We start from the raw sequence: 16,383 nt of genomic DNA on the forward strand, positions 1-16,383 counted from the left end.
GGATAAATGTAATATTATATGCTTATTAGAATAATAGAATAATTTAGGTTGAAAGGGACCTCCAGAGATTTCTATTCCCATGTTTCAAATACACTCTTATGCGAAGAGGATGGAGCCAGACTTTTCTTATTTCCTTTTAAGTATACACAAGGTTTTTTTGTGGTGTTTTTTTGTTTGTTTAACATCAGTATTGAGTACAACACCTTCCTGTAACAGCTAACGTAAAAAAAGGGAGTTTATGCTCCACTATTTAAAAACAGGTCTCTAAGAAAAAAGAGAAAGAGTTCTCTTGCATTTTAAGATCTTAATATGGGTTTTGAAATTAGGACTGGAATCTAAAAAGAAAGATAAGGGAGATGGCCTCCAAAACTTTGCTGAAACTGTATGAAACAGGGCACCAGATTTTTCAAAAATCTTACCCCCACAATAATAAACCTACTGAACCGGGTATCAAATGTTAAAATCAAAGAATCCTGGAATGAGATAAGCAATGAAGACCTGAACATACAGACCTTGCCATAGACAGTGATTATTAGATCAACTAAAACAAGTTAGCTCACCCATAAACAGTATTTCAATGCTTTATAAAGGACAAAGCCATCTGAAATACCCAGCAAAGACTTATTTGTTTCGGCAGAAAATAATTCTCCTGAAGAACCAGCAGTACGAGTCTAACAAGATCCATGAATCAAGGTAATTTCGTCTTCCCCACTTCCCTCCTGCGTGCCCAGTAGTCATATTGAAAAAGTTATTCAACATCAAGCTTATCGTTGGTAACTACCGCACACAAGGTTCCATTTTGTTTTAATAAAAGAAAAACAAAACAAAACATATGCTCCCGTTCTTGACTCTTACCTATTGCTTGGAAGGGAATCCGAGACTGCCGAACTGCTATTATTAGCAGACCCTGCTCGCGTATTTACCTGCAGGCAGGGAAAGAATCTTTATCAGTCGTTTGTGTTCAGAGGACACTATTCTAATTAACCTGTAATTTGCCATGAATTTCTCATTTCACTACGAAGGTTAATTAGCTTGTTGCTAGGCATGCCGATGGTTGAGGTCTCGCCTGTATGTAGGTTAGCAGGCTATATAATTCACGGACTACAACATATTATCTTTACATCTTAAACACTTAGTTAAATAATACAAAAAAAGAGATGATATATCCACCATTTATTCTCATTTTAAAAACGAAACAATCATTTAATATCTTCGTAGTCTTCTGCATTTCAAAATGGGTATGACTACAGAAGCAATAAGCATACCTGAATGAATCAAACAACCTAAAAGAATTTCATTGCAGTGCCTTCCACACTTAGATAAATTACTGAAATCAAATTATCATGGTGGGGTTTTTTAAACTCTTTGAAGTAGTAGCAGACATTAGTTGATAAACTGAATATTAACATTTAGGAACCTTATTAACAGAGGTTAAAAACAAAAAGAAAGGCAATTCCATTTTTAATAAAACTGTATATACAGATATCGCAGCCAACACCCAGCAGATGAATCCTTCTCCCACTCACACACACACACACACAAATTTTAAAAAAAATCTGCTTGTCAGAGCTCAAGAAAGTGCAGTTTTATTTGACATTTCAATAAGTGGAACACAGCATTACAAATCCATCTAACTTTACTGAAACAATTATTGAAATTCGTACCTTCAGGCCATGTATGTTCCGTTTCCCAGGAGGCTTGCAGGCTGAAACAGTAATTGACTAAATTGTAGAACACATCAGGGCCATTTACAAATTTGCTCAAAATGAATCTTTTAAAAAGAAATGAGGGTGACACCAAAATTAGCAGAGAGAAATGATTGAAAAGTGCCTCACAAGACCCAGAGTGGGAATTACGAACCAGGATTTTTAACTTGCAGGAGTGAGCATTTATAAATGCTAAGAGCTTTCTGACACCATGTAATATAAATTCTAATTTCTGCTTAAAACACATCAAAATCAAGAGAACTGTTGGCTTAAATTATCAGATTCTTTTTGTAATTCAAATTAAAATCAATATCTTATGTCACTATATTTTCACATGCTGTATTTTTTCTGGAATTTAACAGAAATATTTGCAAGATGTATTTTAAAGGAATCAGCTGCCACACATCATGAATTAGTCATATTGTCAAATGCAGACAGTTTGTTTTAAATCCAGAAAAAACATGTCAGGGGCAACAGCAGTGAGTCTCAAGAAACCAAATGCTGGATAAATGCAGTACAAAATGCCACATTTTGGACACAGATGTACAAACGTGGCATCTTATTATGATGTCTGGGTTTACAGAGGGACACGCTGCTTGAGGAGAAAGTATTTTCCTAAAGTCTCTCGAACTATATATTGCCTTGTTCTTCCATTCGGTAGATGTGCTTTTGTCAAATGTTAAAGCCACAAAGGCTTCTAGCTACATGTTACAGACAGTTCCCATTTTAAAACTACAGTGCCCTACAAATTGTATGTTAAAGGGCCTGTCACTTTTGATTGATTGTCTGAGGAGGGATGAATTTGATTTTTCTCTTTCTCTGATGCACATGCATTTCACTTCAATTTTTGACAGCAGGAAACAGAACTATTTATTAGTCAGAAGGACACAGATGATAGTTATTAAACACATCAGTTAGGGCCAGGCCATGTGCCTTTAAATGACAATAGAATGTGCATCTTAAAGAAGAAAAATATTATGATACTGTGGGCATAAAAAAAAAAACAAACTAGAAAACAATAAACTATTCTAAAATACATATAAGCATATTAGATTTTTTCCAATAGATTAAAAGCAACATTTTGAACAACATATTAGAAGAATAATATTTTTTATGATATATATTTAAATGGTATATTCACCTTGCATTCCATAGATGGACTATATCTATAACATAGACAGGATATATATGTGTATAAATATAGTGTGTGTATGCACACACTCTCTTGCTTATGTATATGCATACAGAGGTTTATTTTCAGTATAAAAAAAGAACTCTGGCTTTTACTACCTAGACAGCAACAATGCATTTTTTTTTTTAAATGGACAAAATACCATTTTTTCCCCTTAAAGACCTTTAATTTATCACATGAATACAGCACAGCCAAGGTAACACAGGGACATGGACATTTACTACTGGCAGGCTTCATGGAAGACACGAGTTTTCAGAAGCTGAGTGGAGACAGGAACTGGGAGGCTTCCTCAGAAGTGAGAGAGGCAGAAAGGGAAAAGGACTCAAAGGAAGCCTGGGCTTGCAAAAGAAGCTCTTAAAAAGGGAGAACCTTAAGTTACAGGCAGAAAGGCTGCACGTTACTGATGGGGCTTTAAACTGCAGTATGGAGAGAGACACAGCCAAAAGGGCATGAAAGAAAAGTGCTTCTGCTAACAAAATTTGGGATGTTCACTAGGGAGGCAGGACTAGAACTTTAAATGCCAGAAGACAGAAAAAAATGCAGGAAAGTGCACTTTGTTCGATATTGCAGAAAAGCAGCGGCAGAACTTGGAGGCAGTCTAGGTACGAAAGGAGCACAAGGTAGCTTTAAAGCTGTAAGCTAGAAAGAATAGATGTTTTAAGGTGGTGATTTGGAAAGATGAAACAGCAGCTCAGCTCTGAAGGAATTCAGAGTAAGGGGCAAGCCACCTACGGGAAAATACCAGCAGACATGTGCGTAGTTGAGCCAATGGTGAAAATGTGGAGATAATACATGGGGATCATAACCTCAGCAGCGTGGAGATGAATTCTGAATCTGTACAGTCAAAGAAGATTATCCTTGGATGTAAAGGAAATAGAAAAAGGAGAAAGCAGCAGGAGCAGGAATCTACTTGGCTGGTTCTTCAGCAATGACCCAAAAGGAGACTCTAAAAGAAGGTTAAGCCTGATCTGTAACCTCAAAATGTCCCTTTAAATACTCAGGCATGCCAGCTACTGAGCACCTCCTGCCACAACTTCCTCACACTGTTTGCTTAAGGGGAAACAGATCTAATTGCCTTGTATTTCCAAGAAGGGTTTCCCACCTATTAGGATCATCCACTATATCAGTTTCTCCAAGCCACATGAAAGCCTGGCATTTTATTTCCTGCAAGTGGTGGTCAGTGTTTTTAGACAGAGTGTACGTCAATAATTAAATGGCCTTCTACAGAAAGAGGTTCAGGAGAAAGGCTGAGACCCTCGCACCTCAGCCTGGGAAGAGGCGAGGGGGCAGAACGCAGCTTCCCCCTTCATAGCTGTCCTTGCATTCATTTCACGAGAACGTGCCTCGACTGCTCATTGCTCTGGAGTCCTGCAGCTCGAGTATCTGGGAGTCCCCCCTCTCAATCAGATCTTGCTAGCCTGAGCCATCAAAAAAAAAAAAAAAAATCTCCATATTCCCCTTCAATTCAAGTCTCTCTTCCATAGGAGCGTACTAAACTACCAGGAAACCCAGCCTCCTTTTGAGACCTTATTAGCATGTGTTTGAGAAGACTGTTGGTTAATTGCCCAATTCAAACTTCAGAGAGTTGTAAGTAATGGAAGTCTAAAATGTTTAATTGGGAAACTCATAGTATGATTATTTGTATAATATCAGTTAAGTGAGAAGAGTTTAATTTTTAATTATTTCAATTAATTTATTGCTGGGAGATTTACTTGGAGAATTTAAACCTTATCTGTTTCATCAATTAAGAATCAGAGATTCAAAGACTGGATAGTGAGAGCATCTGAATGAATCAGCAGAATTATGTAATGTATTAGCCTTTCTTTAACAATTATTTGAGTTCAGAGGGAGCGGTGCATTCCCAAAAACCTAACTAGCTGCCTACGGATTTTTGTTCAGGATGGATGTAGATGACCTATTTTTTAATTGCCTCAGCCCACATAATTGATTACATCTTTCCCTGTTGAGGAGAACTATTAAAGTACTAGCGATCACTTTGATACCACTAAGTGCCCGAATCTCAAATAAAATGTGTCACGCATAGAGCTTCCGTGACAGACATGTTTCCATTTTCAAAATGAACAATGACAGTCACATGCCCCAAGTCTCCTAGGCTGATTAATGATATTAAAAGATCTTAACAAAACCCAATTTTCCTAAGTATCCCAAACTTAAGTTATTCATCTGCTTTGGTCTGAATACATGCAGAACCATCACCAATGAGTTTTTTAAATGTACATAAATATGTACTATGCAAACTGAATCTCGTTAGTCTAATTTACTCCAGTAAATTGGCTATTTTATATGCAATAAATGTAGTTTTCTCTACACTCCCCACAATAATGAATTCTTCTATCCAAATTAAGAGGTAAACATCATGTTATGTGCATTTAAACCTCCCGAAAACATAACTGTTGATGAAACAGTTTAGTGATATCATCATTGTTGATTAGAATTTGTTAAGCATTACCTCTTGGATATATCTGTAGAGGCTCTATTAACTGTCCATTTACTTGCTGTTCCATTACAGTGGAGTAATACTGCAAAGAGATTAAAGAAAGAGATTACTCAGTAACGTATGAATAGCAGTAAGAGCACTTATGGATTGTTTAATTCAACGCATTTTTTTATTTAAATTGCCATAGTACATATCAGCCTTTAGAATGCTTTCTCACCATTTGCAACGTTCACACAATAAAGTGGCATGGAGGAACATAAGTAAGGGGCTGTGATGCCCAGCACAGTACTGACTCCAGCACAGGGATCTGTCACTAGCTCAGCTAAGCAAGTTTCAGGCCCACCTGAAACCTGGGAATGCTTCAGAAGAGTGAGCAAATGAAACATTTACAGCAAACACAGCAGTTGCCACACCTGGAGAAGCCAGGAAAACCAGTCAAATGTGGACACAAAGAAACGCTGTAAATATAGTAAAAAAACCCCCTGTGCAATTAGGAAAACTCCAAGGGAGAAAAGAATCTGGAAACTATCCAAGAATTTGCAGTGATGAAGCACGGTCAGGGCAGTTGGGGTCACATCCCACATAAGCGGAGATGTCGTGCATTCCCTTAGCATAGAAGTTTAATGCTCGGTAGGGTATGCAAAACAGCGTTACTAGAAAGCCACTGCAGACATACCGAGACCTTGGGCTCTACGGGGACTGCCTGGAGTGATCTGCAGGGGGAGGTTTATTGATTAAAAAAGGCTAAGAATGGACAAAAAGGGATGCAAAAGTATCTGGGAATGTCAAGACCCAGGAAGACAGAAAATACCTGATGTGGTACAAGGAAGCCTGAGAAGTGGCAGGAGGATGAAGAGTGGCCTTAAATGAAGAAATAAACATTTGGATTAAAGAAATCAAAATCTTTATTAGCCTTTCATAATTGACCCTCACTCCTGAGGAGGGGTGAACACCCACCAGACAGGGCATTTAACATTACAACCAGAAAATCCTGGGGCAGGAGACAGACCTTGCTACGAGTTTACTGTCTATAACCCACACATCTCTCATCACGATGTGTTAAATATTGAAAGCACATCACAAAGCACGTTTCTTTTGCAATCGCCGAACATCTTTGAAGCAAACATGCTGGCTGTGGGCCAGATCTTCATGGCATAAATCAGTGTAGCTCCGCTGACTTTCATGCTAATTCTCACCAGCCAAGTGTGGTCTAAGACTTCAGCATGTCACTGTTACCAGTGTTTTGTGATACTATTACTCAAACTGGCAAGAATGGATGTCAACAAGAAAAAAAATTCTAGGTCTCTATGGAATCAAATGCATGTATTTCACTCACACCAATGGTTTCCCATAATGCAAGCATTTTTTACTTATGCAACTCAAAAAAGACAAAAGTTTATTAACTACCTAACGTTACAAAACATTTTTCTTTCCTCTTACAATGGGATTAAACATGTGAACTATAGAAAGCAAATGTTAGATGGACATCAAAGTCAATTTATGTGCAGAAGTTTTTCAGTGCTTCTGTTTTTCACATTCATGTCAAGAAACAGGAAGAAATTTCCTTTTTGTGAAAAAACTGTTATGAAGAAAATTGCTGAGGGTTTAAAGATCCGTCCAGCCCCACCTCCTGTGTATACGCCTAGTACGATGCCTGCTGCTAAAAGCATTGCCCTCCTTAAAATCTCACCACTAGATTTTTGAGCAGGGCATCTCATGCATATTAGTGCACAAACATATAAATCCACATCTTAAATAACCACGTGACACATGCTTTAGCTGTGCTTATACAGAGCAAAGCTATTCATTACAAAAGCCCACTCTTTAAATGATCAAGAGGTTTTTCAGGAGTCGGGACGACCCCATAGATTTATTTTGTATCAGGGGGGTCATGAATAACATGCCAAATCCTCCCCCAAGTCCCCGTACCCCTTCATAAAAACGTGTCACCAGTACCTAATAGTTATAGAGCTGTGAAAGAATGTCCTGCTCCACGGGGGGCCAAAACTACGTAAGAAAAACAAACTTTTTTATTACCATTTTACTAGTGACATTCTATGACCTGAAGACATATATATACACACAGTATAAACATATACTACATACTCTCTAGAATAATAAACTAAAATAAACATACATGAGACTGCTTCCTACCAAAAAAAAAAAAAAGGGGGGGAGGGGGGGAAGAGAAGAAAACATGGCCCTCTCCATTACTCAAACAGTGATGACAAGTAAATGAAATATCAATCATGTAAGCTGTCAACCTTTTGGGACAGCAATAACTGTTAACAAGTAGTCTGGAAAAATTGTCTGAAAATAACTTGTCCTCCACACATGAGCATTTGAGGTTTCCATGGAAAATTAAGATGCCAGTGGCTATTTGGAACATTGTTCAGGTACTCTTTTTAATGGAAAATTTGCCAGTTATTGATCCAGAGCATGTACCCCTTGCTTTCAAAAAGCTGCAAGCAACTTTCCAATCAGTGGCTGTCAAAAAAATTACTGCCTTTTTATACTGGTACAAGACAACAGCTAAAGTGCAACTCCACTGCTCCTCAATGTCTGTCTTTAATTAACCGCAGTGCACAACAGAAAAATAATTTTATTTACTATTCCACAACATTTGCACAGGCATAATACAAAGTATTTCTGCACACTCTAAAATAATTCAAGAGCTGCCTGAAATAACTTACTGTGAAGTTCAGAAACCAAAGAACCTAAAGATAAGAGATCGTGCACGATTCAAAACATCTTCCCCAATTATAGTGTCATACCTGGACAGAAGAGATCTGTATTCTCAGAGAATTATTTTTTGTTCTTAAACTGAAAGAAAACCCTTCACTTTCATTTTGGAGAATACTAGCAGAACTGGAGGCAAACTGCACCATGTCAAAATTCCTAGAAATATTTTAGCAGCTGTTCAATCCTCCAAATATTTGTTGCAGGCCTCAAAATACTCAAAAATGAGTATTTTTCTTCCCAGTTATATTCTTCAAGATTACAGTAGATTAATTCCTTTTCTTGTAGGCTAAGAACATTTGTTTTCTTATAAACATATCCCAAAATGACACCTATAGGATGTTAGAAAAGTTAAACCATCAATGCAACACAAATAGAAAACTAGTTTAAAACTGAAGGGAAAATTTTCAGAGAAGAAAAGCTGCTGAAGCAGAAAGAAGTCATTTACAGGCATCCCATAATTTTTAAGGGAAAGCAGAGAGTTGAGCAATCATAACTCCAATGTACTGAAACTTTAACAGTAAGCTTGGAAGCATAGCAAAAAGATGACCTTACAAAGGCGTGATAAATCTCAAGACTGTGCCAGGAAAATTCAAGTTTTCCAGTTCAACAGCAAAAATGGCAGACATTTTATAAGGAAAAAACTCAAGAAACACAAGGAATTCCAGTGGGGAAGCATCACCAGTAATCTACTTGAATGAAACAAAACAAAAAAACCTCAAACAAGCACAAAATCCCCTTCATTGCAGCAAGATTTTTCTTCCTTTCTTTCACACAACTGCCTTACACTCTTTAATATCAAACTTGTAATACAATGGTTTCACCTCCTCTGGAAAGAAAACTGCTCATGAGAGGGGCTTATTTAATAAATCCCTTGAGTTTCACAGAGATCAATCACCATCATCTGGAACCTGCACTTCTTTCACCCCAGGATTAAGTCACAGGCAATGACTAAAGGCTCTTTGAACCAGGGTCTGCTAACAGACTTCCAGTCAATGAACGTCCACCCCAGCCTTTGCAAGGCAAGAAAGAGTACAACCTCTGCAGATAGCAAAAGGATCAGAATTTCACTCAGGAAGCCTTCCTGGAGCCTAGAAAACATGAGCCCCCTTCACGGGAAACATCCATGGTTCGATGTATTTATGTGCTAGTTTCACAATAACAAAGCTACATCATTTTGCCAAACACTAGAGAATATGTGCCCAAGAGAGATCCATTAAGCAGAGACTCAGGCAAGATGTAAGTGATCCAAGCATGTCCCTGCTCTGCTTCCTCTGCAACGGGGAACTGATGAGAAGGACTAAACTGAAGTCATTAAGTCCCACCAAAACCCCCTACGAATGGTACTAAACAGGGCTTGTTTCTGGTATGTTCCAAGTTAAGGCCATTAATAGAGCGAGAAGTGCACTTTATAAGGAACTAGCAGTCCATCTGGCTTAGAGAGAAAATACCCATTTGTTATTTTCTCGCTTATCAATTTCATTTGAAAGGAAATGTTAAATGATTTTTTTCATTTACATCTGCAACATGAAAGATACACTGAAGCTATATTAAAATTATTTTGTTTCAATAAGTAACTGCATACTTTATTTCTGTAAACAGATTTTATATTTATCGGTATCTAGATAGAGATTTTACACACATCTTGTATATAAAGGCACACACTGACACACATATATCTCATATTAAAAAACAGAAAATACGTCTTTAAATCCTCTATGAATATTGAGCCCGCAGCTACAATGAAACTCTTCTGTTAGGAGGGGTGAAACAGTCTCCAGATGAAAGTAGATTTTGAAAAATTTTTAGAGCCCAGGGGTTCATTTTTAATGAGCCGTTACTTTAAGTACTGCATAAAAAATACAAGAAATTGATAGTCCATTTAGCCTGCACTATACCTAATGCAAAAGTCATTAAGATGCATTATTCTTAATGTTTATGATATGATCAGTAAGTGTACAAGTCTCTTTTTTTTTTTTTTTTAAAAGTCAAGCATGTCCATACATCTCATGTGATACAGTTTTTAAACACCTACACTTAATATAGGAATATTACACTGTGAACTTAATACAGGAATATTGTACTGTGAACACTGCAGCTTACATTAACACTTTGATACAAGCAAAGATACACAAACAGAAATGGAAAAACATGGAAAATACCAGCATTTGTTATACTGTACCTACATAGGATAGCATGGCTTTCATTTCTTCATCGCTTCTAACAGTAATCCGATCACCATCTTCATCTTCATCTAACAAAGAAATGTATTACATTTATGAACAATGGAAGAAGGATATTTACAATTTCAATATGTAAGGTTTTCACCTGGACTTTTAGAAGCAAATAAAAATACAAAGAACGTTTAAGCCAACTACACAGGTACCCTGAAATAAGAATGTATAATGATTCCAAACATTAATTAACAAAGACTGCAATTCCACCTAAAAAGGAGGCATGAACAAAGTGCTCAAAACTTTGCTCTCAACAGTTCTTTTACTGCCAAAACCTCTCCAGAAGCCGAGCACCTTGCATGTGCTGTAATAACCCCCGCTGAAACCCATCAAGGCATTATTTTGACACAGCAAACAGAAAGTAAAGTTTCTCAGTGTGCTTCGATCCTCCCAGATGGAGTTAAGTTTTGGTGGTTTCTTTCATCAGAATTACTAGAAATTAAAAAAAAAAAAATAATTAAATTGTTTTCCTCCCACTAAAACCTTGTGGTCTTACTGTCAACCCTACCTCAACTCACCTGCCCTATGCCAAGTTCCTCCCTGTGCCCCCATCCCCATTACAAATGCACGGGCATCTCTGCTTCTTCATGACACAGCAATGCCGACTTAAAAACAGTAACTTACAAGCGGACACAAATCCGCAATGTTCATATAGAGAGATTTAGACAAAGGCAGAAGTTTGTGAATAAGCAAAACCAGTCTGTGTCTTTGTTCATAGTGCAGCTGTGGGTGAAGAGGAGGCAGGAGGCACGAGGAGCATTACCAGGCAATCACGGTTTCGTGATGATGGCTCAGGCGCAGCCACAAACACACAGACAAGGCACTTCTGGCGTAAGGAAAGAGGCTGCTGTAGAAACAGAACCAGAGGAAAGGGAGCAAGATTCGGAAAGGCTCCAGCAGAGCAAGGCATTCAGAAAGAATTATTAATACGAAGATCTGAAGGAGGAATAGACTTTCCAAAGACATATGGCAGGATTCAGCAGGTGCAGATTTACCAGGGGGCTCAATCCCCCCCATTAGCACCAGCTGGTGCAACAACACGCTCCAATGTCACAAGCCGCAGTTGCTGAGACGCCCCGTGCGGTTCCTTCACTCCGACGGGAGCAGTGTCCACCCCGTCCTCCTCTCCTGCTCCGGTCCTCGTGAAAAGTTCATACACTTTCACTGATGGGAGAGCGGCACCAGTCGCCAGACGAACGGAACAGATCCCTCCCCTCCAAATCAGTTACAAAATGTTAATTTCTTTTTATTGCTCTAGCTTTGGGAGAGAAGGGAGGGGTTAATGATCTGCCTCCAATTTTTGCCTGCTGCAATTTAAATATCTTCCTTAGATACTTATAAAAAAAAAAAAAAACACCACAAAAAAACCCACAAGCACATTGGTGTATACCCCAGTTTTACATTTGTTTTTTTCCCTTTGGATCTCTTTGAAAAGAAAACAATAACAGAACATCCAACTGATACCAAAGAACAGCTGACAAATTCACACACCTTTTTGGCCAGAAAACATCTATTGTGGGCAATCTCAAACACGCAGGCCCATCTGAGTTGGGATATTTAAAAGGCCTGAGACACCCACCTCTTCCTGAAAGCTGATGGGGCTCCGTGTGTCAGGACACATCTACACACATGAGGACGGACAGACCAGAACAATTCTGTCTGTGCTCCAAGTTGCAAGCAAGCTGGTCAGGAAGCCATATGGTTAGAAAGAAAATGACTCTGCCCAAGCTAACGTGCACTGGGAAATCAAGGAGCAACATACACACCATGTTTCAAACACCTATTAAATACCAAAGGGTGAGGACATGGAGGTGAGCGAGTGCATTTACATGCCTTCGGGACTGGAGCAGGTTTGCTCCCGACCAGCTCAGGATGCCAGCAGAGGCTGGGGCAGTCTGTCTGTCTGTCCCCATCTCTATCGATGCGCGCTGATACACGTGCTCTCTGCAATCACGGCCCCTGCGTATTACATCAGCATAAAAAAGTGCCATTATGTCCCTGGATGAAAACTCACTCTTGCTCCTAGTTGTGCACAAGAATCTGGGAAGAGATCTGAGTCAACAAATTAAAACTACCTGAGAAAAGGAGTTTGTTCATTTTGCCTCTGAAAACCTTGCAGGTAATTCTGAGGCTATAAAGAAAAAAAGCAAAACAATGCAGAAGAGAGAGCAAAACAACAAGAAAAAAATAATAAGGAAAAAACCCCACAAACCAATAAGAAAAAAACCCCACAAACCCCTTAGAATTACACTTTTAAAATGTGCCAGAAGAGAGCTATGGGACACTGGAAACATGGAAGTTGGAAGAGGAACTAGATAGCATAGCAAGGCTTCCAAGAGCCTTGTCTCATGGAAATTTAACTGGTGAACTGCCAGATTGCTAAAACTACTTGCTAGGGTTACCAGCCTGCAGCGAGTCATGAATGATGAAAAGATTAAGAAGAGTTAGTGAGTTGAAACTGAATGCTTCCTTGCCTGGAAACATTTTAGGCAGAAAGGAGGAGGAGTTGTAAAACTGCTACCTGGCCGAAACCCAAGTCCCAGTCGCAGTGTGTAACGGAGTAAGAAAGGCTGAAGAAGCAGCTGTTGGAATAGTGAACACAACAAACGCCATGCATCAACAAGAAGGGATCAGAGTAAAATGCAGAAGAGGGGAAACATATGACAGAGAAAGATGAATATACGGAGGTAAAAGCTGTTAAACGAGCCTGGCTTGATGGAACAAACTGAGCTGGGACAACCAAAAATGAAAAAAAAAGCTGGAAAACTCTTAGAGCCCACTTGCAAAATGTTTATTTAAAAAAAAAAAAAAAACAACACCCACCACACATTATTCATTTCAAATGATTAAGAAATTAACGCTGAAGTTCTCAGAACTGCAAAATTCCTGAAGGTGGTACAAAGAGAATAAATTAAAAATATATTGATGAAAAGGCAGAAAATATTACCTGGCATTAAAAAAGCCAAATCTAAAATAGCCAGGCAATGCTTGTAAAGAGCAAAACCAGAAAAAAAAAAAAAAATTCTCATATCTGTGCAGAGATCCTTTGCCATCCTACCATGACATTTAAGTGGGCACAGCCCAAAAAACTAGCTAGATATGACACATGGGTTCAGAAAGATTTCCAGGCTTCTCTACTTGCCTAGAGCACAGCAATACGATTTTCCAGCACATTAGGGAAGCAAAAGTAGAACCAAAAAATCCTATGTACTGGCTGGATTTTGCTAATGTCACTTAAAATGGAGGAAGAAATCCTTGCAAGATACCAAACAGAGTGCAGCAGATGGTAAATATTATGAAGCAATCTTCAGAAAAATCTGCAGCGTGTCACAAATATACAAAATGGCAGAGTTTGGATAAAAGGATCATAACAGGCCATATGTTGTTAGTGATTTTATTTGTAGCGATGTGTAATACAATGGTGAAATCCACATAAAGGTCCAACAGTAGGAGAAGTGCAGCCCCAGGTAGGAGCTGCAATGGATGGTACGCTGTAGATAACAATAACTAAACAAACAGTAGAGGAGCCTGCTCTGGATGGCAATTATCCTCATCTGAAGCAGCAATGAAGCAGGTGAGAACAAAGCTTAAGCTGGTAAAATCCAGGCATTTGATATGGAAAAAGTAACCAGAAAAATCACGCATCAATATACATAACATATTTTAGATGCCAGTTAAATGGCAGGGGAAACGGTTTTGTGCAGATGTAAATGACAGACTAGAGACATGAACTGAAAGCACAGAAGCAGATGTTAGAAGACACAACGAAATAAGTATTTCCAGGAAAGTTCTACACATGGTACCATTAATATGGGCTACTGCCCTGATTGCAGCGACTGCTACTGGTGCATGAAGTTCAAACAAAGCTAATGTGTGATGTGGGAGGTATGTAAAAAATATTAACAAATCATAAAAAAAAAAAAAAGGCAAGGTCTGGAGCCTGCTGTTGCTCAAGTCTCTTTAGAAAGTCTCATTTTAAAAAGCAGGGCAGGAGAAATGTCAAGACTATGGAGAAATAACACATATAATCTCCATTCTTAGGTTTCTGGTATTTTAGGAGAGAAAACCACAAATACATGAAAAGAAAAATGGAAAGCACTGAATAGTACTTGAAGGACCATAAAACAACGTTTCCTTTGATTATCTACATGCAGAATTATCCATAAAGCTCTAAAAAGGGGAGAAATGCTAACAAGAATGCAAGGCCCCATCTTGTCATATCTGCTCTCTCACCTTCAGCATCACTACCTTACTCACGTAACACTTCTAATACCCTCCAGCTCCTTGTTGCTATTTCATCTCTATCAAAGGAAAACACAGAGTTACACAGAAAAAAACCTATAATAAACATTAAAAGGGAATAGCAGGAGCCCTCTCCATTTGGAATAAAACTCTAGCTCAGTATCTTATCCCCTAAGACACAGCTGTTTGACTCCCCGTTGCAGCTTATTGCTCTCCAGATAGGACAATCCCCCAGGAATCCCTCCAAAAATAAAAATGAACAGGGTTCAAAGAATACAGCCGAAACAGATATTAGCAGATATAGGCCTAAATCTGCACTAACAATCACCGAGAGCTTTCCTAACTCAGCAAAAGCATAATATAACCATTTTCACGAGGTGCAAGTGCCATTATGGACCACCTCAACATACAGCTTTCTCAGATCCTACACAGAAGCTATTTTTCCCAGCTTCTCAAACAGACCCACGTGGCCTTTCAGGACTCATTACTACTGCCCAAGTCCAAGCAGGTGCCATTTTCCTGCAGCTCTCATACCTCCTCCAAGAGCTGAAGCTGAATAACTACTGACACCTCCCACTCTCGCACAGGGGACAGAGAAGATGGTGTATTTAGCTTGAGCCCAGCAGAAGAAAAGAAGGAAAACTAAAAACACAGCAGTCCTTCCAGCAAAAAACAGATGTTTGTTCCAGTGAAAGGAAACATTAACTTCTAATGCTGCTATATTTGGTACAAAATCTGTACGTTGTACCATATTTCTGTAAAAACTGCTGCTCTTTTTGGTTTCTTCCAACAGAGGATTAAAATTTTAAACTTAGACCTATAGGTACTTCATACTTTTCATTTAATTTGAGCAATATAATTGCAGTGAGGAGTAAGAGCATGGTAAGGTCATGCTGGTAATTAAAGCTATATTGTAGAAATATGCTCATTCAAGATGTGATTAAATAATAAAATATTGCTTAGTTCAGTATCATCATTAAACTTGCATTAACGCATAAATATTTAACTGTAACATATAATGAATGTAAACATTATTTATTTTAAAAATGACAGCCCCATAATGTGACAAAGGAGACAGTTTATACAAGTCATACTTACACTCAAATGCTGTTGTCGTTGCATCCGGCAAAACTTGACCGATGACATCCTAAAATGTAAAGAAGAATTAGCTGTATATCAAATGCGAAATGCATGAGACGATTTAGAGTAAATCACCTTAATTGGTCCCCAGCTGCGGGCAGAAGACTTGAAGTCCTGTTAGTCATCACTGCCCCAAAATTACAAACTTTTTAGCACACAACACAAATCAGTACAAATCACAGCGCTCTTCTCCTTCCTCTCCAAGTTACCTCAAGGAAAACTGTCTTCTTTTTAAATAACTCAATCATAATTGCAAACAATCAGCGTTGTCTGTTCTTGCAGTTTAAAGAATCGATTTTGTCTGTAAGTTATAAAAAAATGTACATCTAACTCATTGAGGTAAGTCAGAAAAACTTAAGTCAGAAAATCAGAAAAACATTGAGGTAAGTCAGAGGTTTATGAATGGCTTTTTCCATAAGAAAGCACATTTTCTCTCTCAGTCCTTCTGCTTACATCACTCCGACTCCTCCTCACCACCTCCGAACAACGGCCCTGGTCCTCCCTCCCACCACAAGGTAACCTCATCACGCGGCTCCATCTCCTGCCCTGCCTGCAGCTCAGGAACCACAGGGTAACAAACAGCTCTGGATGGGTTTAGGGCTGCCATTGTGAATTAAAACAGTAGCTGTGAGACTGAACGAATTTTTGTTGCTTTCACTCCACAACTGCCCG

The 16,383-nt window shown here is 38.6% G+C and overlaps 1 protein-coding gene across 7 annotated transcripts in view; it reads right to left on the bottom strand.

Annotated features, from left to right (window-relative positions):
• MAP2K5 (mitogen-activated protein kinase kinase 5) overlaps nucleotides 1-16,383 on the bottom strand; it is a 139,707-nt gene that overhangs the window by 116,600 nt on the left and 6,724 nt on the right. For all 7 annotated transcript variants that reach the window (XM_072869862.1, XM_072869861.1, XM_072869860.1 and 4 more), the window contains exons 2-6: nucleotides 15,670-15,718; nucleotides 10,282-10,349; nucleotides 5,369-5,438; nucleotides 1,665-1,705; nucleotides 856-923 (exon numbers count right to left, since the gene is read on the bottom strand). In XM_072869862.1, coding sequence (XP_072725963.1) covers nucleotides 856-923; nucleotides 1,665-1,705; nucleotides 5,369-5,438; nucleotides 10,282-10,349; nucleotides 15,670-15,718 — 296 coding nt within the window. The remainder of the gene's footprint in view (nucleotides 1-855; nucleotides 924-1,664; nucleotides 1,706-5,368; nucleotides 5,439-10,281; nucleotides 10,350-15,669; nucleotides 15,719-16,383) is intronic.

The sequence above is a fragment of the Ciconia boyciana genome, chromosome 8 (genome assembly GCF_034638445.1).
Source record: "Ciconia boyciana chromosome 8, ASM3463844v1, whole genome shotgun sequence".
NCBI classification, from domain to species: Eukaryota; Metazoa; Chordata; class Aves; order Ciconiiformes; family Ciconiidae; genus Ciconia; species Ciconia boyciana.